The sequence below is a fragment of the Arvicanthis niloticus genome, chromosome 21 (assembly GCF_011762505.2).
Source record: "Arvicanthis niloticus isolate mArvNil1 chromosome 21, mArvNil1.pat.X, whole genome shotgun sequence".
Taxonomy (NCBI): Eukaryota; Metazoa; Chordata; class Mammalia; order Rodentia; family Muridae; genus Arvicanthis; species Arvicanthis niloticus.
Genome location: NC_047678.1, coordinates 31,308,589 through 31,328,504, shown reverse-complemented (window position 1 = coordinate 31,328,504; position 19,916 = coordinate 31,308,589). Strand labels below are relative to the sequence as shown.

Sequence of the window (19,916 nt, the reverse complement as noted above, 5' to 3'; positions counted from 1 at the left end):
TTGATAAGGTACCCAGGAGTTGTAGGTGGCTATTTAAAAGTAAATTAATTTTACTTTAAAATTGAATTTCACACTAGCCACATGCCAAGGGCTAAAGCTATGTGGAACTTGTGGCTATGGGTCAGGGCAGTGGAGACTACAGATAATCATCACTACATAAGGTTCTACTGCACAGCCCTGCTCTAGTCCCTCCCTACAGCTGCTAGTCTAGGAGCTATTGATGAGTCTACCAGCTGTCAATCAGCTCTTGGTTCCAAGGTCATATCCAACCCTTAAAGGTAGGTAGAACACCATGGAAGGAAAATACAGCAGGTTCTGGCCCAACCCTCCAGAAAGCCAACAGCCATTGGTGCTTGCGCCAAGTTAATCACTTTTACAGTGACTACATTTGGACGTTAAGGAAGAAAGGAGTCAAAAGATGACAAAGTGGCCTCATACTGCCCTGCTGGACAGCACCAACGGGGAGCCAGAGATCCATCCACACTGACAAGGTGGCCTCATACTGCCCTGCTGGACAGCACCAATGGGGAGCCAGAGATCCATCCACACAGTCTTGAAACTGCTCACCTACCCATTTAGACTGAAATGCCTGGAAGAATGCCAAAACAAAACAGAAGAAAAAAGAAAAGAGAAGAAATGAAGAAAACAGGTTCACTTACAACAGAGGAAAGTGGCCCCAGATGGCTGTTCTCCCGATTGGAAATCATGGATACTGGCTCCAGCAGGATAAGGACACCAATCATCCAGCACTTTCAGGGCCAAACTGTGTCCCTGCCTCAATCACTGCAAAATACTTGCTACCAAATCCTCCAAAGTGTCTCTGTTGTCACCTCTGTGCCTCTGAACTGCTCCCCTGGAAGACTCTCCTTTCCGGCTCCCCTGAAGACCATGGCTCACCTCCCCCTCCATGGCTCAACTCAAGTTTCTTTCCATGAAGTTGCCTCAGACCCAACGTGTTATTCCCAGACAGCAAGCAGGAGTATAGTACATTGTGCTTGGACGTGCCAGCTGTCCCCCAGGGCTGGTTGACCATACGACACTGCTTTAGGCAGCACCGTGACTCAATGGCATTGACCTCCACACAGGACTTGCAGGCCCTAGACTCCAGGCACCATCATTTCCCCTCCAGGACCCTGGCAATCCAGCACCCGAGCCTCTTGTGCTGTGCCCCTCACAAACCTGTCACAGCAGGTTGGCTTACCAGTGAGTGTTTTGTAAACTTAGAACGCTGTGTGTCTCCCATACAGACCTGTGTACCTAATAGAAACATTGTGACTCCAGGTCTTGTCTGTCTTCACTTCCCACAATCTAAGGACTACTTCTAACTCAGCACCATTAACTTATGAGCTTAGAGTTGGGGTCAGGGGAACAAAACAGTAGGAGAAACCAATCCACCCAGGAGAAGCCCATGGAAGGACCTGCCACCAACTGCTGGGGCCATCAAGGACAGCTACAAAGGTCAAAGAGCTCCCCACTAGTAGGTGCAGGAGAAAAAAAGCACTCAGCCTCATAGTGGCTACTGTCATATCAAAGGGCTGAAATTAACAATGTGGTGCACTTCCTCCCTAGGGAGGGGCCTCCTGGGGTCTTATCTGTAGACAGCAGACAGTCCACACTTCCTCCCAGTCTCCCCACTTACCCTATGGTACAAGAAGCCACTGCGGGCTGGAAAACCAACTCAAAGTAATTAGACACTCCTTCTTCAGACATAGGGAGACACTGGGTATAATAAACTGATGTTACTAACAATCTACTAAACTTGCTTAGGAGACACTATGTTATACAAAGTAGAATTTAGAAAAAAAAAAAAAAAAAAGAAAGAAAGAAAGCAAAGCACTGCCTCCAGTATAATTCAAGATTGAGTAGTACTAAAACTAAACAGGCTTGTTAGGAACTGGAAGAGATGACAGAGAATGTGGAATGTATAAGCCTAAGACATATAAATAGCCGGGCGGTGGTGGCGCACGCCTTTAATCCCAGCACTTGGGAAGCAGAGGCAGGTGGATTTCTGAGTTCGAGGCCAGCCTGGTCTACAGAGTGAGTTCCAGGACAGCCAGGGCTACACAGAGAAACCCTGTCTTGAAAAACCAAAAAACCAAAAAACCAAAAAAAAAAAAAAAAAAAAAAAAAGAACTTCATAGAAGAAGAGAGAGGGTTCAGCAAGTACAATTATTTCCTACCAAGCCTGAGGTTCTGGGACACACATGATGAAAGGAGAGAACATCTCAAAAGCTGTTCTCTGACCTCCCACTGGTGTCTTGGCACAACGTGTAAACACACACATACAATATTTAAAAGATGATAAACATAAGAGAAGTCAGGTCCACATCTGTAATTTCAGGACTTGGGAAGTTGAGATAGAAAGATTACAAATTCAAGGTGGTTCTCTTCTTTAATCATGTGGGTCCCAAGGGTCATAGCAATTGTGATAGTCTGTGCTACACAAGACAAAAGCATCACAAATTCCAGGCCAGGATAATCTGGGCTAAAAACAAGCAATTAAAAAACAAAAACAAACCCCAGGCTGAAAAAATGGCTCTGCAGTCCAGAGCACTGGCGGCTCTTCCAGAGGACCCCAGTTCAATTCCCAGCACCCACAAGGTAGCTCACCTGTAACTCCAGCCCTAGGGAATCTGATGCTTTCACCTGGATTCTAGAGGTCCTAGGCACAGACATGGTGCACAGATACACATTGGGATAAAACTCTCATACACATAAAACAAATTAAAGAACAGACAGGAACCAGTGGAGGAGACACGACAGCAAACACACAAGCAACGTAATTGACAACAGGCAACTTAGAATGCACCAAGTTTAGAAACTTTTGAACATCAGAGGACATGACAAAAGGATACCACAAAAAGAAGGCCTAAGGAGTGAGAAAAATACAAGTAAATCTCAAATCCAATAAAGGTTCACTGTTGAGAACCTGTACACAACTAAGTACTCCAGCAAATGACAACCTGACTCAAAGAATCACAGCCCAAGACCTGATCAGATATTTCTCTCTAAATAAGATACACAAACAGCAAATAAACACAGATATTCAATATTGATAATCAAACCCATAAGACACTTACCTGTTGGAGTGGGCATTGTTTAAAAAAAAAAAAAAAGAAGGGAGGCAAGGAAGTGATGAGAAAATATAAGTTGACAAAGATGTGGAGAAAAACTGGAACCCTCAGGCATCTCTGGTGGGATGCTAAAATGGTGTAGCTGCTGAGGCAAACAGTTTGGTTCTCAAAAAAATTAAATAAATAAAATCAAATAGAAAGCATAGCATGCCTAGATCCTGGTACTTGGGTAGCTGAGGCAGGAATGTCTTGAGCCTGAAGTTTGCCTGGGCTACAATAGCAAGTTTAAGGCCAACTTGGACTCTAGACCCAGACCCCAACCCCCTTTAAAAACCAACAACAAAACCCCAACAACCCAGAATTAGTGTATAATACAGCAACTGCATTCCTGGGTATGCATCCAAAAGAACTAAAGCCACACACAAGCAATAGTCAAAAGGTGTCCATCACTGGATAAATGGGTAAGTAAAGTCTGAGTCAGGGGGGTGAAACCCAGCGGCAGAGCACAAGTTCAGCACAGGTTCAATCCTCAGTAACAAAAATCCAGAAAACGTACATGGTGTATCCACACAGTGTGCTGTCTTACTTAGAGTTTTACTGCTGTGAACAGAAACCATGGCCAAGGATGACATTCATTTGGTAGGAGCTGGCTTACAGGTTCAGAGGTTCAGTCCTTTATCATCAAGGCAAGGGCATGGCAGCATCCAGGCAGATGTGGGGCTGGAAGAGCTGAGAGTTCTACCTCTTGTTCTGAAGGCAGCTAGCAGAAGATTGGCTTCCAGGCAGTTGGGACAAGGATATTAAAGCCCAGGCCCACCATGACACACCTATTTCAACAAGGTACACCTCCTAATAATGTCACTCCCTGAGCCAAACATACACAAACCATCACATGTGCTACACCTAGCCTTAAAAAAACACAAAATCCTGATGCTTGGTGCAATATTAATGAACACTGAAAATCTGTGCCTACTAAGTTTATAATATAGGTTAGAGATAGCTCTTGCCACATGAGCCCAGTGACCAGAGTTTGATTCCTGGATCCCACATAAAGGTGGGAGAAGAGAACTGATTCCAGAAAGTTGTTCTCTGACCTCCTTAACCCCATCATTATAATGAGAGAGAGAGAGAGAGAGAGAGAGAGAGAGAGAGAGAGAGAGAGACTGTCTCATGCTAAGCAAAGCAGGGCAAATGCAACAGGACATACACCATGAAGTATCTTGAGCAAGGAAATTCAGGGAAAGCAAGCTGGAGCTGCAGTGAAGGAGACAGTGAGTTATTGCCTAATAGGTGTAGTGTTTCTGCAGAAGTTGGTAAAGGCTTTGAAAACAGCAGTGAAGATTACACAACCCTGCATAAGCAGTACAACTGAAAATAAGTAGCAACGTTTGTGCTTCACAGAGTCTGACACACACACGAAATGTGACAGAGAGAAAAAGAAAAGCTGTGGTGAACCATCGCCCTCTTTTTTTTTTTTTCTTTTTCCAAAATGTGTTTATTTTATGCATTTGAGTGTTTTGCCTGCATGCAGGTGTGTACCCGACACTTGTCCAGTGCCCTCAAGTAAGGAGAGGGTACTCAACTCCCTGGACTTCCAGTTATAGATGGCTGTTAGCCACCCTGCGGGTGCTGGTAACCAAACCCAGGTTCTCCACAAGAGCAACAGGGGCTCAGTCACTATTGAGCCATCTCTTCAGTCCCCTACTGTGTGTGGATTCTTAAGCTTATTCTCCGCCTATATGGTAGCTGGGTATCTTTCAGCATAATAGTTACAGGTTTGAAACAGAGGCAGAGGCTGGTACCTTCAAAGAGGTTCAGCCAGATAGCCCTCACCTCCTCCATTTTATCTGCAAAACACCAATAGTTACACTCAGGAACTACAATCAGTTTTGAAGTCCTGAATGATTTCTTCCACCAGATGCTGGGAGTTTGTAGATCAGCTCACTGAACTTCTGATAGCTTCTCACTTCACCAAGTACCGCAGCACTAGACCTGGGGAGATGAGCCTCTTCACACCTCCAGTAGCAGGCACACTTTGTGTGGCTTTTCTAACCAGTAGTTTCCTGCATGCCTCACTGCTGTGGACCCGAGGGCAATCTGCTATGTGCAAGCCACAGAAGTGCAGCTTCCTTACTTTGCCTACCCCTTCCCCCTGGCTGGAGAGCGATGGCCACAGGCCGGCTGGCAGTAGTGGCAGCAGTGTGGTGTGGCTGTGAAAACACCCTCACTACAGCCATCTAACAGCAGGAGCCTGGCCAGAACAAGCTGTGTCTTTCAGCGCCTAGCACCATGAGAGGAAGATCCTGTCACACACAGGTAATTTGGGAAGTGACATAAATTCAAAATCTGAAATACAATTAAAAATTTCAATCGATACAAATGTGTATCACTTTCACATCCTTGAAAAGTCTTTTAAAACTAGGAGCTGGGGAACTGGGTCGGTGGGTAAAACATTTGTCATGCGAACCTGATGATCTGAGTTTGATCCTTAGAACCCAATTTAAAAAGCCAGGTGTGGAAGTGCATGCTTACAATCCAGCACTCCTGGAGTGAGCTGGAGGCAGAGAGGAGTCAGCAGAGCTGGTGTTTTTAAAGACTTATTTTGTGGTGTGTACATGTGTGTGCACAAGCACTGTTACCGTGTGCCACAGTGGACACATGGAGGTTAGAAGCTGTTCAGTTCTGTGTTCACCAGACTACAGGCTCATGACCTTCTGAGGCCTCTCCTGTTCAGACCTCACTGTAGAAACACCGGCGTAACAGCTGTGCCTGGGCTTTAGAAGATTTTCTGAGGATCTGAACTCGGGGCCTCACACACTTTGCTAACTCAGCCATTTCTCCCACCCAATTTTTGTTAAAAACCAGGTAATTCACAACACCCAGACTGTATCAGGAAGCAGACTAGAGTGTGGCTCAGTGGTGGAGGACATGACAGAATGCATTAGCACTGAGCTCCGTGCCCAGCACCACACAAGATTATACAGGAAGGCCTTTCCAAAGCCACTCTCACATGCCTCTCACCTCAGCAACCACTTCAACTCACATGAGGAGGAGGAGGAGGAAGAAGAAGAGGAAGAAGAGGAAGAGACAACGGCAGCAGCAGCAGCAGCTGTAGTGGGACAGGCCTGTAATCCCAGCCACTCAGGAGGCGGAGGCAGGAGGATTACAAATTCAAAAGGTTTGACTGGATTTCAGAATGAGCCCAAAGCCAGTTTAACAAGACTCTGTCTCATCAGGAGAGCACTGTGGTGAATGCTTAACTGGCTTGAGGATCTAAATTTGATCATCAGTACCACAAAAAATAAAGGTAAAAAAGTCCGAGCGTAAAAGAGCTATCATCAGCCGGGCAGTGGTGGCTGATGCTTTTAATCCCAGCATTAGAGGGACAGATAGGTGGATCTCTGTGAGTTCCAGGCCAGCCTGGTCTACAGAACAAGTTCCAGGACAGCCAGGGCTACACAGAAAAACCCTGTCTTGAAAAGCAAACAACAAAACAAAACCAAACAAACAAAAAAGAGCTATCATCTGTTCTCAGGGTCTCTCCTTCCTCTACTGCTCCATTGGTCTTAGTCATGTGATCTTAGGCAAAATAAGCTAACCTTTCCTGGCTTGAGCTGCCACCCACAAATTAACAGTAAAACCTCCCTCCCTTCCTAAGCTGACTTGTCAGCCGTCATCTAAAGCAGAGAAGATAAGCTGGTCTGGTGATACATTCCCCCAGTTAACCCTGAACGTGCTGTTGCTTTCAGTAATAAATGACCTGTGAGAGCTACACATAAAACCCGAGTCTCCAGGCACTCCCAGCTCCCTCTCCCCTCTTTCCTCTACAGGGCTATCTCCAACTAACACTAGACATAGTGTACTTGGTAGACTGGAAGAGGCTGCTTTGCCCACTACTCCCCTCCAGCGCCTGAGGCCTGCACACAGTGTGCTCTGTATATACTCCTGCTAAAGAGATGGACTGTCAGCTCCAATGATCCATCTGGAATCCAACCAAACGTTTTGTCACGCAAACTGAAAAAAATCAAGAGAAAAAAAAAATCAAACTTTCCTTTTCTAATGAGGAAAAGGCCCAGGGGTGGGGACAAAACTAAAAGCCTATAGAAAGGGACATGCCTGTTGTCACACTCCTTTTAATTTCAGTACTTGGTTGGCAGAGGCAGGCATCTGTCTCTGTATGAGTTCCAGGCCAGCCAAGGATATATATATCCTGTCTCAAAAAACCAACATTCTGGCTGGAGAGACAGCTCAGCAGTTAAGAGCACCGACTGCTCTTCCAAATGACCTGAGTTCAATTCTCAGCAACCACATGGTGGCTCACAACCATCTGTAATGGGGTCTGGTGCCCTCTTCTGGTGTGTCTAAAGAGAACAATGGTGGTGTATTCATATGCATGAAATAAATAAATGAGTCTTAAAAAAAAAAAAAAAAAAAAAAAAAAAAACCAACACTCTCCACCTCTTCCAACACAGTCCATGGATAGGGAAAGAAATCAGGAAAAGGCAAAAGCCTCTGAGTCAAGAAGGAAGCTTTGTAGTTACTTCTACTTTATTTTTAGATTTGCTCATTTTTTATTTTATGTGTAAGAGTGTTTGCCTGCCTGCAGGTACATGTATTACATGCAAGCAGTTCCTGCCTGTGGAGGCCAGAAGAGAGCGTTGGATCCTCTTGAACTGGAGTGATAGACAGTTGTGAGGAGCCGTGTGGGTGCTGAGAACTGAACCTGGGTGGTCTGTACAAGCAGACAGTGTTCTTAACTGCTGAGCTATCTTTCCAGCCCCTACTTCTTAAAGAGAATAAGAAACCCCAAGGACCAATAGTGAGCTCTCCATTCTAATGCAAAAGCCATACAGTTCCCATATGTAAACTTTCTAGAGATAAGCCTGAAGCTTCCTGAAACCAGAACTGTGAAGAGTTAGCCCAATTAAACCACAGTGTGTCAGAGAACTGGATAATGGAGGTGAAATGTGCAAATTCACAGAAAAACACAAACTAAACTGACTTATGAAGAAACAAAACAAGTGAATAGCTTCACACCTAGTAAGTAAACAAGAACTAATCAGCCCAAGGATGGAACCCTTGGTTAGCACTCTCAAGGCCCTGGGTTTCATCTCAACACAGGAGTTTAAAAAAGAAAAAGTGGAACCAGGAATATGGGTCACTCAGTAAAGTGGCTGCCATGCAGGAATGAAGACCTAAGTCCTGAGATGCCCAGCACCCATGAAGCCATTTAAAAGCCAGGTGATATACTTCAACAGTAAGGGAGGCAGAAGTCGAAAGTATCCTGTGAGCTCACTGGCCCACCAGCCTAACCAATGTGACAAGTTCTAGATTCAGTGAGAAGAGACTAAAAATAGGGAGGGCTGGGAAAAAGTCTCAGTCAAGTGCATGCTCTGCCAGCATTCGAACCTGAGTTCAGATCTCAGAGTTCATGTATCCATGGTTGCACACATCTGCAGCCGTAGTGCAGGGGTTGCAGAGCCAGTGACTCCCTGTAGCTTGCTGGCCGGAGGGTATACCCATTCATTATCTGGGCATGACATCAGTGAGACCCTATCTCATATCCCATGCCTATCTCTGGCCTCCACAAGCATCATATGCATACACGTGTTCACACGTACACTATACACACACATGCACACATACAAGATAGAATGGAGTCAAGAAAGACACCTAATGATGTCTGACACCTGCCTCCATACATGCCTGCACACTCAAATCCACACGAACAGTACATGCTTGTAATGAGAATTTTGGTTTCTTTCAAATTCCAGTTACTTGGATATGGTTTTGTTTTAATCCCAGGTGTGGGATAAGAGGCTGCTTCACAGCGGGTGATTATGATTTGCTTCCTGCTCTAGCAGGGGCATTGTTTCTGCCAGCTGCAGATAGTTTAATTCTGGGGACTCTGGAGATGGTAAAAATGAGAGAGCCCTGAGGGCTGGCAGCTCCTCCAGGTTCCTGCTGCTGTGGTTTGTCAACTGGTCATGAGCAAAGAGATGAGAAGTTGAGATATACTGACCACAAAGATAGCCCCAAGGAACTCAATGCCCATAATCAGCAGGAAGTAGACTACTTTGTTGGCTGAAATTTGTCTACAGCCCCTTCCCCTCTAACTTTCTCTCTCTCCTACCTAGTGTTGGGGGAGTGGAAGGGATAGGGGCTGGAAGAGAGGTAGAGATGTAAGAGCCCAATAATGTAGTAAAGAAATCTGCCAACACATGCTTCTCCTGGCCAAAGGAAAGATGAACCAGACTACTTCAGTGAAATCCCAGCATACATTTAAAAGGTCCCCAGCTTTATATAGAAACAGGTACAATATAAAACCCAGCTTGGTGGGTTATGCTGAGAATCCCAGTATTAGGAGGTTGGAAGCAAGATTAGAAATTCAAGGTCTTCTGTTGCTTGCTGAGTATGAAACCAGTGCCAGGCTACAAGAAATCCTATCTCAAAAACAAAATGAAAAGCCTATACAAGACAACATCACAGCTGAAGAAACTGAAAACAACTAAAATGGAAAGGCACGCCATGTTCACAGACTAGTGAATTTTACATACTTAAAACAATGACATTATCCCAAATGACTTACAGATTCAAGGCAATCCCTACAAAATCTCAACAACACTCTTTACACAACTCAGGAAAACTCATTCCAAAATTCAGATGGAATCTTTTTTGTTCTGTTCTTTTGAGATAGGCTTCCTTTCTATGTGCCTCCAAGGTTGTCCTTAAACTTAGAGTAATCTTCCTGCCTGAGCCTCTCAAGTGCTGGGATAACAACCATGTTCCACAACCCCCAGCTTCATATGGAATCTTAAGGGAACCTCAATAGCCAAAACAGTCTTGAGAAGGAACTAAGTTGCACCATTTAGACTAATTTCAAAACTTACTGCAGGCTGGGTGTGGTGAAACAAACCTTAATCCCAGCACTTGGGAGGCAGAGACAGGAGGATCTACAGGGCTTGTTGACTGCCAGCCTACTCAAAACAAACAAACAAACAAACAAACAACTACCGACTACCGCAGTGTTGGATGAGGGTAAGAGCCACGCCTGAGCTTCCATGGGTCAGATGGCTGCAAGAGGGTAATTATCGCCCGGGCGGTGGTGGGGCAAGCCTTTAATCCCAGCGCTCGGAAGGCAGAGGCAGGCGGATTTCTGAGTTCAAGGCCAGCCTGGTCTACAGAGTGAGTTCCAGGACAGCCCGGGCTACACAGAGAAACCCTGTCTCGAAAAAACAAAAAACAAAAAAACAACAAAAAAAAAAAAAAAAAAAAAAAGAGGGTAATTATCTGATGGTTCTCATAGGCTGCCAACAAAAGCAGAAGCCGGCTTGGCCATCTGTCATTCTCACTACTTCCCTTTCGCTTTCTCATAGTATACAAGGTATAGTAGGCAGCTATTCCGAAAGGAAGACTCAACCCAAATGGAGAACAAAAGCTGACCGAGACTGACCAGTCTTAGTTTTTGTTTATTAAATCGGAAGTGGCGTCTCTGATTTCCACCACCTCTGGCAAATGTTTTATTTTTATTTTATTGAATGAGGGACACCGTTTGCTTTTTTTTTTTCCTACATAACAACAGATACAACATTCTAACTTCTCATGCAATGTTAAAGTGACCTCAATAGCCAAAAAAGTAAGCTCAAGAAGAAAATAAGCCCCACGACTCAGACTAATTTCAAAACTTACTGCAGGTCGGGTGTGGTGGAACAAGCCTTAATTACTGATTTCCCTCTATTCCCCCACGGAAAGTGAGTGTGTTATTTATTCCTCTACTAAAGAAGTGAAAACAAACAAACAAAACCCGCAAAATATCAACAACAACAAAAACAAGCTTAGGAACATGAAACAATTTGTCCCAAGTCTCACCGTGTCGAGCGACACGACCAAAGTCAACAGACAAGTAGTGAATTTCATTACTTTAGAAAGACCAACAAGTAGAGATGTGAAGCCAGACCATTTCTCGGTGGCTAACGAAAGAAAGGAAAAGGACTTCCGAGTCTGGAAACTAAGAGGACTAGTAAGCCCAGATGGGAACGAAAGGGCAGCCTTCTTTCTCTGCAGTACACCCAGACATCCTTTGGACTTTTGCTGGATCGAGTCCAGCTGCACATCCACAGAAAAGACACTAGCTGTCCTACCCAAGGGAACCCTGGTGGCATGAAAGGCCCGGCCAACAAACCAAACAAAAAACGCCGAACCCAACAAACATGTAAAGTTAAAAGCCTGCCTTGCAACAACTACCATAAAAGAAGAATCTAGGCTCTGGCCCGATAAACCACTTCCTACAGCGCACGCGCGTGGTCCGCCCTACTCTTAAAAAACCAGCCTATCTCAGCAGCAGATTTCATCGCCATCCTACTGCACATGCGCTACCCTCCCGCGCACGCGCACTTTGGTTACAGTGGTTCCCTAGTAGTCCTCAGCCTTCCCACTGACCCAGAGCACTGGTCACCATGCCCGCAGCTCTCACTCCACGTTCCTCACCTTGCGCCCACTTTTCTCCCGGAGGGCCTTCAGCCGTTCTTTCCGCCGCAGCGCCTCTTCTTCCAGGCGGCCCACACCAGCAGGAGCAGCCGCCATCTTTTCGGAGGCCCCCCTTCCTTTTTCGCTCCTCCCTCGCGCAGGCTCAGTGACTTATGGCCAATCCGAGGAAGACAATAAATAACCGGAAGCCCTGAGAACCAATCATTGTTAAATTGTTACAGAAGGACACGCCCCTTGATAGGGAGCAACCTGTACAGCGAGTGAGTTGGCTGAGTTAGGGGGAAAGGCGTTAAGTTCGATTTGTCCGACATTTGTTTGTGAGAAAGCAAGTCGAATCAGACCTTAGAGGAAGAGAATAGAGGGAGTCGATTGCTCTGGTTTTGCCTAACCTCCCACTCCTCTCCTGATTGCCTTCTTGGAATACTTAGCCACCCTTATCCACTTGTGCCAATTCTTCAAGAGCAAATGCCTTGAGAAACTTTCCCTGAGCCGGGTGAGGTGGTGCATGTTTGTAATTCCAGCATTTCAGAGGCTGAGGCATCAAAATTATGGGGTCGGGTTCAGTCTGGTTACATAGGATAACCTCTTCTTAAAGCCCCACTACCAGACAAACACTCAGAAACCTGCCTTGGCCACTCTCAATCCCATCTCACTCTGAGGTCAGCCTCTCCCTGCTCTACAGACAGCAGCAGCCAGTGGCACCTCGAACTCTCCTGATGAGTGGTTGCTCTTAAGCCTCGCTGTCCACTCTCTGGTTCCAGACCTGCTGAGTTGGAGACCTGGCTGCATGGCCTTTTCCTATGAACTCAAGAATGATCGCTCATCCCTTTCTGGAGCTGCAACATAATCAGAGTCAGGCTGCCTTCCCTGCCTAGGATCCTGCAAACGGCAACCAGGGCCAAATAAGCGCCACAGTATAGAAAGAGTTTGACCAGCACAGGGCAGTGGTGGTGAACGCCTTTAATCCCAACACTTGGGAGACAGAGGCAGGTGGATGGATCTCTGAGTTCGAGTCCAGCCTGGTCTACATAACAAGTTCCAGGACAGTCTGGGCTACACGAAGAAATCTTGTCTCACAAAACAAAAGGGGGGAAAAAATAGTTTGACTGCAGCAGATGGTCACGGATGCATCCGCTTCCTTTCTTCCCCCACTCCTCTTCCCAGGAGATGACTAGCCCATAGCAACGTGGCTCCCAGCCTGGAGCTTCTATTATAAAGCTGGTCCACAGGAGAATGATCTTCCCTCCCAGCTCCCTTCAAACGTCACCGTTTTCTAACCTCACTGTCCTCCTGGGTTAACCTGGTTCTGTCTAGGACCTTCCTGTACAGTAGGAGAGGGCCTGGCATAGACGGTATCTGTGCTTACGAAATGTAAGCTCAGACTAAGATGCATAAGGCACTTCATACTGATTAATCCCTAGGACCAATAGGAGCTGTCTGGACCTAGCAAACTTTCCCCTACTCCTAACAAAGAACCTGGTTCCCATCCAAGACCAGGGGCTCCCTCACTTCACAGTCTGGGCACAAGGAAAGGACAGACAGGGTGCTGGTGACAGTGGCCCAGAAATGATTCAGCCAGGCCTAGATCCCTTGTTCCTGCTGTCCCTGTAATTCTCATTAGGCTTGTCTGGGCCTCAGTTTCTTCATTCATTAAAACGGGCAAGAGGCACCCACCTCCTTCAGGCCAAAGGAACAAAAAATGACAAGCAAGTGCCAGGTACTGGGAGGAGGGGTCGCCACCAATGGAGCACCTGAGAAGGATTCCTAGAGGGAGTGGGTTGTAGTTATCCTAAACTACAACCCAACGGATCAACCCCACAGAAAGTGGCCTCTCCTCTGCAGGTAGGTTTGGCTGATGATGATTCTTCCCATCCAGCTTAACACTCGCCAAGAACTAAAAGGTGGCACCTGTCTTCCATAAAGCTCTTAGAACAAGACCTTGCTCGTAGTGCCACAAGTGGTCGTCATGGACGAGGTTATTATTAGTATTGTTGAAGGACCCTAGTCATCTCCACACGAACCACAGTCCCTTCATGGAATAGCAATAATTCCAAGCCCGATCGGTTCTGTACTCGGATAAACCATTTAGGAAGCCTTTACCCGCCCCTAGCTGGGGAGATTGGAAATGTTCCTGCCAGTGGCTCCGGATGGACTCCGCCTTCAAGAGGCGGGGCTCCATGAGACCTCCCGGGCCGCCCTGACCCCAGGCTCCTCCTTCAGCCTGACTCCCCGCCCTTTGCACAGTCCTCGGAGAGGCGGGGCGGTGGCCGCTGCCACAGACAGCCAAGTGTAGGAAGCCAGGCGGTGGCCGACCGGGAGGAGGAGGAGGGGCGTGTAGACTTTGGTGGCTAAGTGCGACAGGGTCGGGAGCCGCGGACTTCCCCCAGCAGTGTAGCGCCGCTCCGCCCTGGAGTGACGCCCTCCCGCCCATGGGCCTGGCCCGGGGCAAACGGCGGGCGGCGCGGAGGAGGCGGCGACAGGTGGCGCGCAGCAAGGGCCAGAGCCCGGTCTGGCCATGGCCGCCTCGGAGCGGCTCTACGAGTTGTGGCTGCTCTACTACGCGCAGGTGAGCCCGTCCCGCCCCTGGTCCGCGGGGTCCCCAGATCCGTGCGCGCAGCGTCTGCTGCACCTGCGTCGGCTCCCCGGGGGCCACAGATAGGCGCGCGCACGCGGGACTTCAGCCCCGCGCACACGTGTGTGCCCTTAGCTGGCGGGCTGCCTCGGGCATTTATGCCAGTGGACAGTGTTCGGGGGTACTCGCTGTATTACAAATCCCCGGCGAGACCGCGCAGCCTCAGTTGCCCTGGTCAGTCACTCAGTTCTCACCCTTTTCACAACTGGGTAAACTGAGACCTCGAAAGAGAGGGACTCGGTTTGCACGTTGGCTGCTTCGCCTGAGGGGCACATTTGCGATAAGTCGTAGTGGCTAGAATGTCATGTTGGCTGGGGGATCCGGCAGGTGCCATTCCTGACAAGTACATCAGACGTTAGTCACCTCAGACTCCTTCAGAGAAGTACTTAGTGATGAGCTCTCACTGTACTTGAGGAAACTTTAGCCTACCTCCATTCGGCACCGGGGCAGGGGTGGTGAGGCCAGAAGGGATGTCTGAAAGGGACCCTCCTTTCAGGCTGCCTTGGCTGGTATCAGAAGGGCAGTGGAAAGGCTGTGATGCCTGCGATTCAAACTCTAGAAGCTCCACTTTCTTTTTGCACTGGAAGCAGGGAGTGATCCTGGGGTTATGCCTCCCTCCTTGCACCTGCTTGGCACTAGGTCCCTAGCTCAGGTGTGCCCTGGACACAATGGTCCATTGTGTGTCCTTGAACAGCTTGTCACAGGGAGAGCAGGGAAATGGGGAGAGTTCATGCTTTACCCTGGCCTTCTGAAGAGGCTGGCTGATGGTTTGTCTCTTAGGAACATACGTCTGAGTCAGAAGGGCCACAGCTTCTTTGGTCTTCTTGGGCTGGTGGCATGTAGTAGAATCCCATTTAGGGTAACCCGGTCCAAGCTCAGTGCACTTTTAAGCCTCTACTTCCCGGCTGTAAAATCAACACAGTTTTACCCTCAGGCCACCTGGACTTTGTAGAGGGGGGCCCACTATGGCTGGTGTAGGTCAGAAACGCCTGCCTCCCTTCCATTCAGCCTCTATTTCTCCATCAAGGGGGATGACCATGTGAAGAGAACTTTAACCAGGTGATGAACCTGCAGAGATGTCACCGCTGGGTTTTCAGACTGGGTGGTAGGCTGCTGGAGATTGTCCTGGTCCCGCTTCCCAGAACTGTACCCTTTCGTAGTTGCTGGGCTGTTTGGTTTTAAGCTGTTGGCCACTTCTGTCTGCTGTACTCCCACTGCCTCCCAGACAGCTTAGGTATGGGGCACAAGCTGGCTGGTTGTAGTTGTGGAAGCCTAGACAGGCAGGGGGCAGCCTGGGACCAAGCCAACAAATAAATCCAGGATGTGAGAGCAAACTCAGGAGTCGGGTGGGGCCGGGCTGCCCGGGGAGAGGAAGCCAGGCAGCTTTCCAGTGCTGCCTTCCTGCATGCTCCAAAAACACCGGCCCACTTCTTGGTGCTAGGTTCCCAAGGAGAGAGAGTGCTGCTAGGGACCCGTTGTGTGTGCCACAGGGTGTGTAAGGCAAGGGTGGATCTGACAGGTGTTGCGAGACCCTCATAGCCTCAGCGTGATGGCACATGCCTGTAATCCCAGCATGAGGGAGGTTGAGGCAGGAGGATTGCCAAAAGTCTAAGGCCAATCTGGGCTACAGTCTTTTGAGACTTGCCTCAAAAAGAAAGAAGAGACCCTTTTTGTCAGTCCACAGCCAACCAGCCGGCAGCACAGGTGGCCCCTCCCTTCAGCAGCAGGAGCTACCATCTGCTGGCAAACCAGTTTCCCCAGTTGTGGGTCTGGGTGAGGACAGAAGGGGAAGCACCCTAGTTCCTGTCCTTCTTTTCCCCTGGAGACCCCAGATTTAGACTGCCCTCTTGGTAGGCTCTGAGAGGAGATGGAAGGGACAGTATCAGAGTGCCCCTGGATATTACTCAGTTGGAGTTCCTCGGGGTCCTCTTGGGGAAACCAAGGCAAGGTTATCAGGAGAGTTCCTTTAGCCACCCAAGCCTTGGTCTTGTGGTCAGGAAGCCTCGGGTGGCCCTCTACCTGGGACAACACCCACTGTCCCTCTTGGAGTCTCTCTTAACCTTCATTGCCCTTGCTTACCGCTGCATAGCTTCCCAGAATCTAACATTGAGTGAGTGTTCCCTTCCATGGGTGTTAGCAGAATGACTGGATGCGAAGATGACCAGGGTAGTGACCAATCAAGGACGTTCTCCCACAGCAGGCAGAGCTGGGATTTTGAGGGCTGGGGGCCAGGAACAACAGGAATGAACACATAGCAATAGGAAATATAAGAAGCAAGCTTTCAGCGAACATAGCATGTCTTTCTCCCTCTCCCTTCCTCTCCCCCTCTCACTTTCTTCCTTCCCTTCCTCTCTGACTCTCCCCCTCCTCCCTTTCTTTCGCTCTCATTCTCACACCCACGATGACCACCACTTCACCTTTAATCCCAGCACTTGAAGGCAGATGCAGTCAGATCTCTTGTGAGTTCTAGAACGGCCTGGTCTACAAAGTGAGACCCTGTCTGAGAGAGGAGGAGGAGGAGGAGGAGAAGCAGTAGCAGCAGCAAGGTGTCCAAAGTAGGGAGCAAGAGAGAGCTGCCATGGTGAGTGGGTAGAGCTCACCTACCAGAGTGTCCTCAAGGAAGAAACAGGAGAAGCACAAGAGGACCAGGAGACTGGGACAGCACCTGCCATGCTGGCACTTGGGAAACATGTAAAGGTTAATGCAAAGTAGCATGTAAATGGACAGCCCCTCTGCAGGCTGGAGTAGTGTGCGCATGTGCACACACACACACACACACACACACACACACACACACACACTGATGGGGAGCTGAGGATCACAAAGAGCCTGGCAGATCAGGGAACCTGAAATCTCCCATCATGCTGCTGAGGAAGGACTGAGGTTAGGTCAGAGAAGAAGCTCTTTAGTTTGTTCACCTCTCTCTCTTCTCCTTTATCCTTGACCAGAGATCTCTCCTGTCTTATGGAAACTTACCAGGCCTCTCTGCTCCTCTAGGTCCTTAGCTGGGTTCTATTTCTTCCTAGACCTCAGTTTAACGTGTGTGTGTGTGTGTGTGTGTGTGTGTGTATGCATGCATGCATGCATATATACATGTGTGTGTACATGTAGAGGCCATCGGGTATCTTTTATGTATATTGGTGTTTTGCCTGCATATATGTCTATGCATCATGTACGTGGCTGGTGCCCACAGAGGCCAAAAGAAAGCATTAGATGTCCTGGAAGTGGAATTATAGTCAGTTTTGAGTCATCATGTGGGTGCTGGTAATAGAACTCAAGGCTTCAAGAAGAGCATCCAATGCCCCTAACCACTGGGCCATTTCTAGTCTCTTCACCTTACTAGTTAGACAAGGTTTCACTATGTAGCCCTTGATGGTCTGGAACTGATTATATAGGCCAGGTAGACCCAGGGATTGAACTCAGGCTGTCAGCCTTGATGATGGTACCCTTACCTATTAAGCCATCTCACCAAACTTCCACTGTATTGGTTAAACTAGACTGGCCAATGAGCTTAAGGCCTGTCTTGGCATCCTGCCCCTCCCCTCTCAGAGCCGAGGTTAATGGATACACGCTCTGGCTTTTATGGTGCTGGGGAACCTAAGCTCACACTTGTGCAGGGGATGCTTTACCAGCTTAGTCGGTTCCTACATCTCTCATTTACTTTCTTCTTGTTGTTGTTTTGTGTTTTGTTTGTTTGCTTGGTTTGGTTGGTTTGTTTCTTGAGACCCGGTTTCTCTGTGTAGCTCTGGCTGCCCTAGAACTCACTCAGTAGACCAAGCTGGCCTTGAATTAAAGGATCCAACTCCCAAGTGCTGAGATTAAAGGTGTACACCACTACTGCCTGGCTCTTATTTACTGTCTTAAATGGGCAAAAGTACCCAGCTCTTGGTCCCTTTCACACCTGAGGGGCAATTGGAATTTCTTTCTTCCTCCTTTTGTTGCTAAGGCAATTAAAGGAGGAGGGAACTTTAATGATAGAAAAATTAACATAGAGCCTGGGGTTGGGGGTAAAGGCTGGTATTCTTGGGGTTGTTATGACAACTGAGGAGGTGATGGGGAAGTGTGTGATCCCCATGGAAACTGGGTCAGTTACTATGGAGACCATGGCAGGAAACTGTTTCCATAGTGATAGGACAAGGAAACTGAAACCAGCTAGGGACGGAAGTGCTATGGGACCTTTAGGTCCTCTTTGTCCTTCAGGTAAGGGGCAGAGTCTGCCCCTTACACCACTATGCTCAGTTGCTTCTGCTCCGTGGGCAAGTTGCTGTCCTCCAGCTTCATCCCATGGCCCGCAGCTCTTACAATGTAGCCAGAAACCTGACATTGCCCTCTCTCCTCCTGGAGAGAGTTTAGGCCTGAGAGGCTATATTATATTGTTCAGACCTATCCGACTCTAGCTCTTCCTGTCCTGGAGGTGGAGGTACCTCTAACTGGAAGGGATCATCCATAATCCGTAGCGAGCTGTGATCTCTCGCTCTCTCTGCTGCTTGGAACTCTTCCCTGGGGAATACATTCTATCTCCCATGCCTAAGGCAGCAAGTTGGGATTGCCCTGGAGGCCTCAACTCTGCACTGAGTTTAGGGCTGCCTCTTGCTTTCACTCAGAGGCAGGGATGGGAGGGTTGTCCTAGAATGCCAGGAGTTTGGGCTGACCAGAGCCCTGGTTGCAGCTCCCAATCATCCCACCCTTTAGTAGGTAATATGAGTGCCTCCAAGCTGGCCCTGATGGTGCACTCATTTAAGCCTTGTACTTGTGCGGCAGGGGCAGGCAGATTTCTCTGTAATTTTGAAGTCAGCTTGGTTTGCACGGTAAGACTCCCCCTGCCCCGACACAAAGAGATAGTCAAGGCTCAGAGCGGTTTTTGTTAGGTAACAAGCTACCCAGTGTTTAAACAGGGCGTGGATTCCAAAACTCATACCCTCAGCCACTAATTCCATTAGTAATCCCAATCCCATTGGTAGTTAATAATTTATACCTATACAGCAATGGGTTGTGTCTTCAAAAGGTTCTGGTCCTGCCTGAGGACATTTCTGAAGAGAAAACCTGGAAAATAAAAGGTATGCAGCCCCTTGGGAGGGGAACAGCAAGCCACACCCCTGGACTAGAGATGAGGGGCAGCACATATGCAGGGCCTCAAATGTCGGAGGAAATCGTTTCTTTGTTCTGAAGGTAGAGCCTGGGCCAGAGTGGTGACTGAATGATTCTGTGGTGATGGTGATGTCCACTTGAGGCTTTCTCTACTGGGCATGAGCTTGTTCACATGGCTTCACAGGCAGCTTAGTGGCCCCTGTCCCTTAGGCAGAAAGCTTTTCCCCAACCAGTGCCACCTAGACTTGCCCTTAGCCCACCAGAGTTCTGAGGTCTAAAAGAATGGCAGTTCCATGTTCAAGCAGGAACTATTTGTACCTCACTAACCTTTGGGAGCTCTTCCTCCCAACATTCTTAGAGTGTATTTGGGGCCAGTTGGGGATAGGTTAGGATGATGATTGGTGTCTATCCTTCTAGAGACAGTGATCTCTATTTTTCTTTCCTATAGCAAGACCCAAGTACTTCCTCACGGCCTGAAGGGCTCTTGGGTGGGCTTGGCCTGTGTGGTTGTTCCTCATCTGTCCTTTGAGTTCCCTTCAAGCTGGAAAGGTCTGGAAGGAGCCAATGAAGCAGAGGTTCTGAGATACCTCAAACCCTACAGCCACAACTTCTAGGCTCTGGACCCTGTCACAGGC

At 48.2% G+C, this 19,916-nt stretch overlaps 2 protein-coding genes across 4 annotated transcripts in view; one reads left to right on the top strand and one right to left on the bottom strand.

The window, feature by feature from the left end:
- Ccdc12 (coiled-coil domain containing 12) overlaps positions 1-11,726 on the bottom strand; it is a 52,815-nt gene extending 41,089 nt beyond the window's left edge. Inside the window, exon 1 of the mRNA XM_034484124.2 lies at positions 11,562-11,726. Coding sequence (XP_034340015.1) covers positions 11,562-11,657 — 96 coding nt within the window. The 5' untranslated portion in view covers positions 11,658-11,726. The remainder of the gene's footprint in view (positions 1-11,561) is intronic.
- A 2,100-nt stretch (positions 11,727-13,826) lies between these two features.
- Positions 13,827-19,916, top strand: part of Nbeal2 (neurobeachin like 2) — a 30,340-nt gene continuing 24,250 nt past the window's right edge. For 2 of the 3 annotated variants that reach the window (XM_034484078.2, XM_034484077.2), the window contains exon 1: positions 13,832-14,127. In XM_034484078.2, coding sequence (XP_034339969.1) covers positions 14,077-14,127 — 51 coding nt within the window. In that variant the 5' untranslated portion in view covers positions 13,832-14,076. Of the gene's footprint in view, positions 14,128-19,916 lie in introns of all 3 variants that reach the window. The other variant, XR_013105621.1, reaches the window with a different exon arrangement.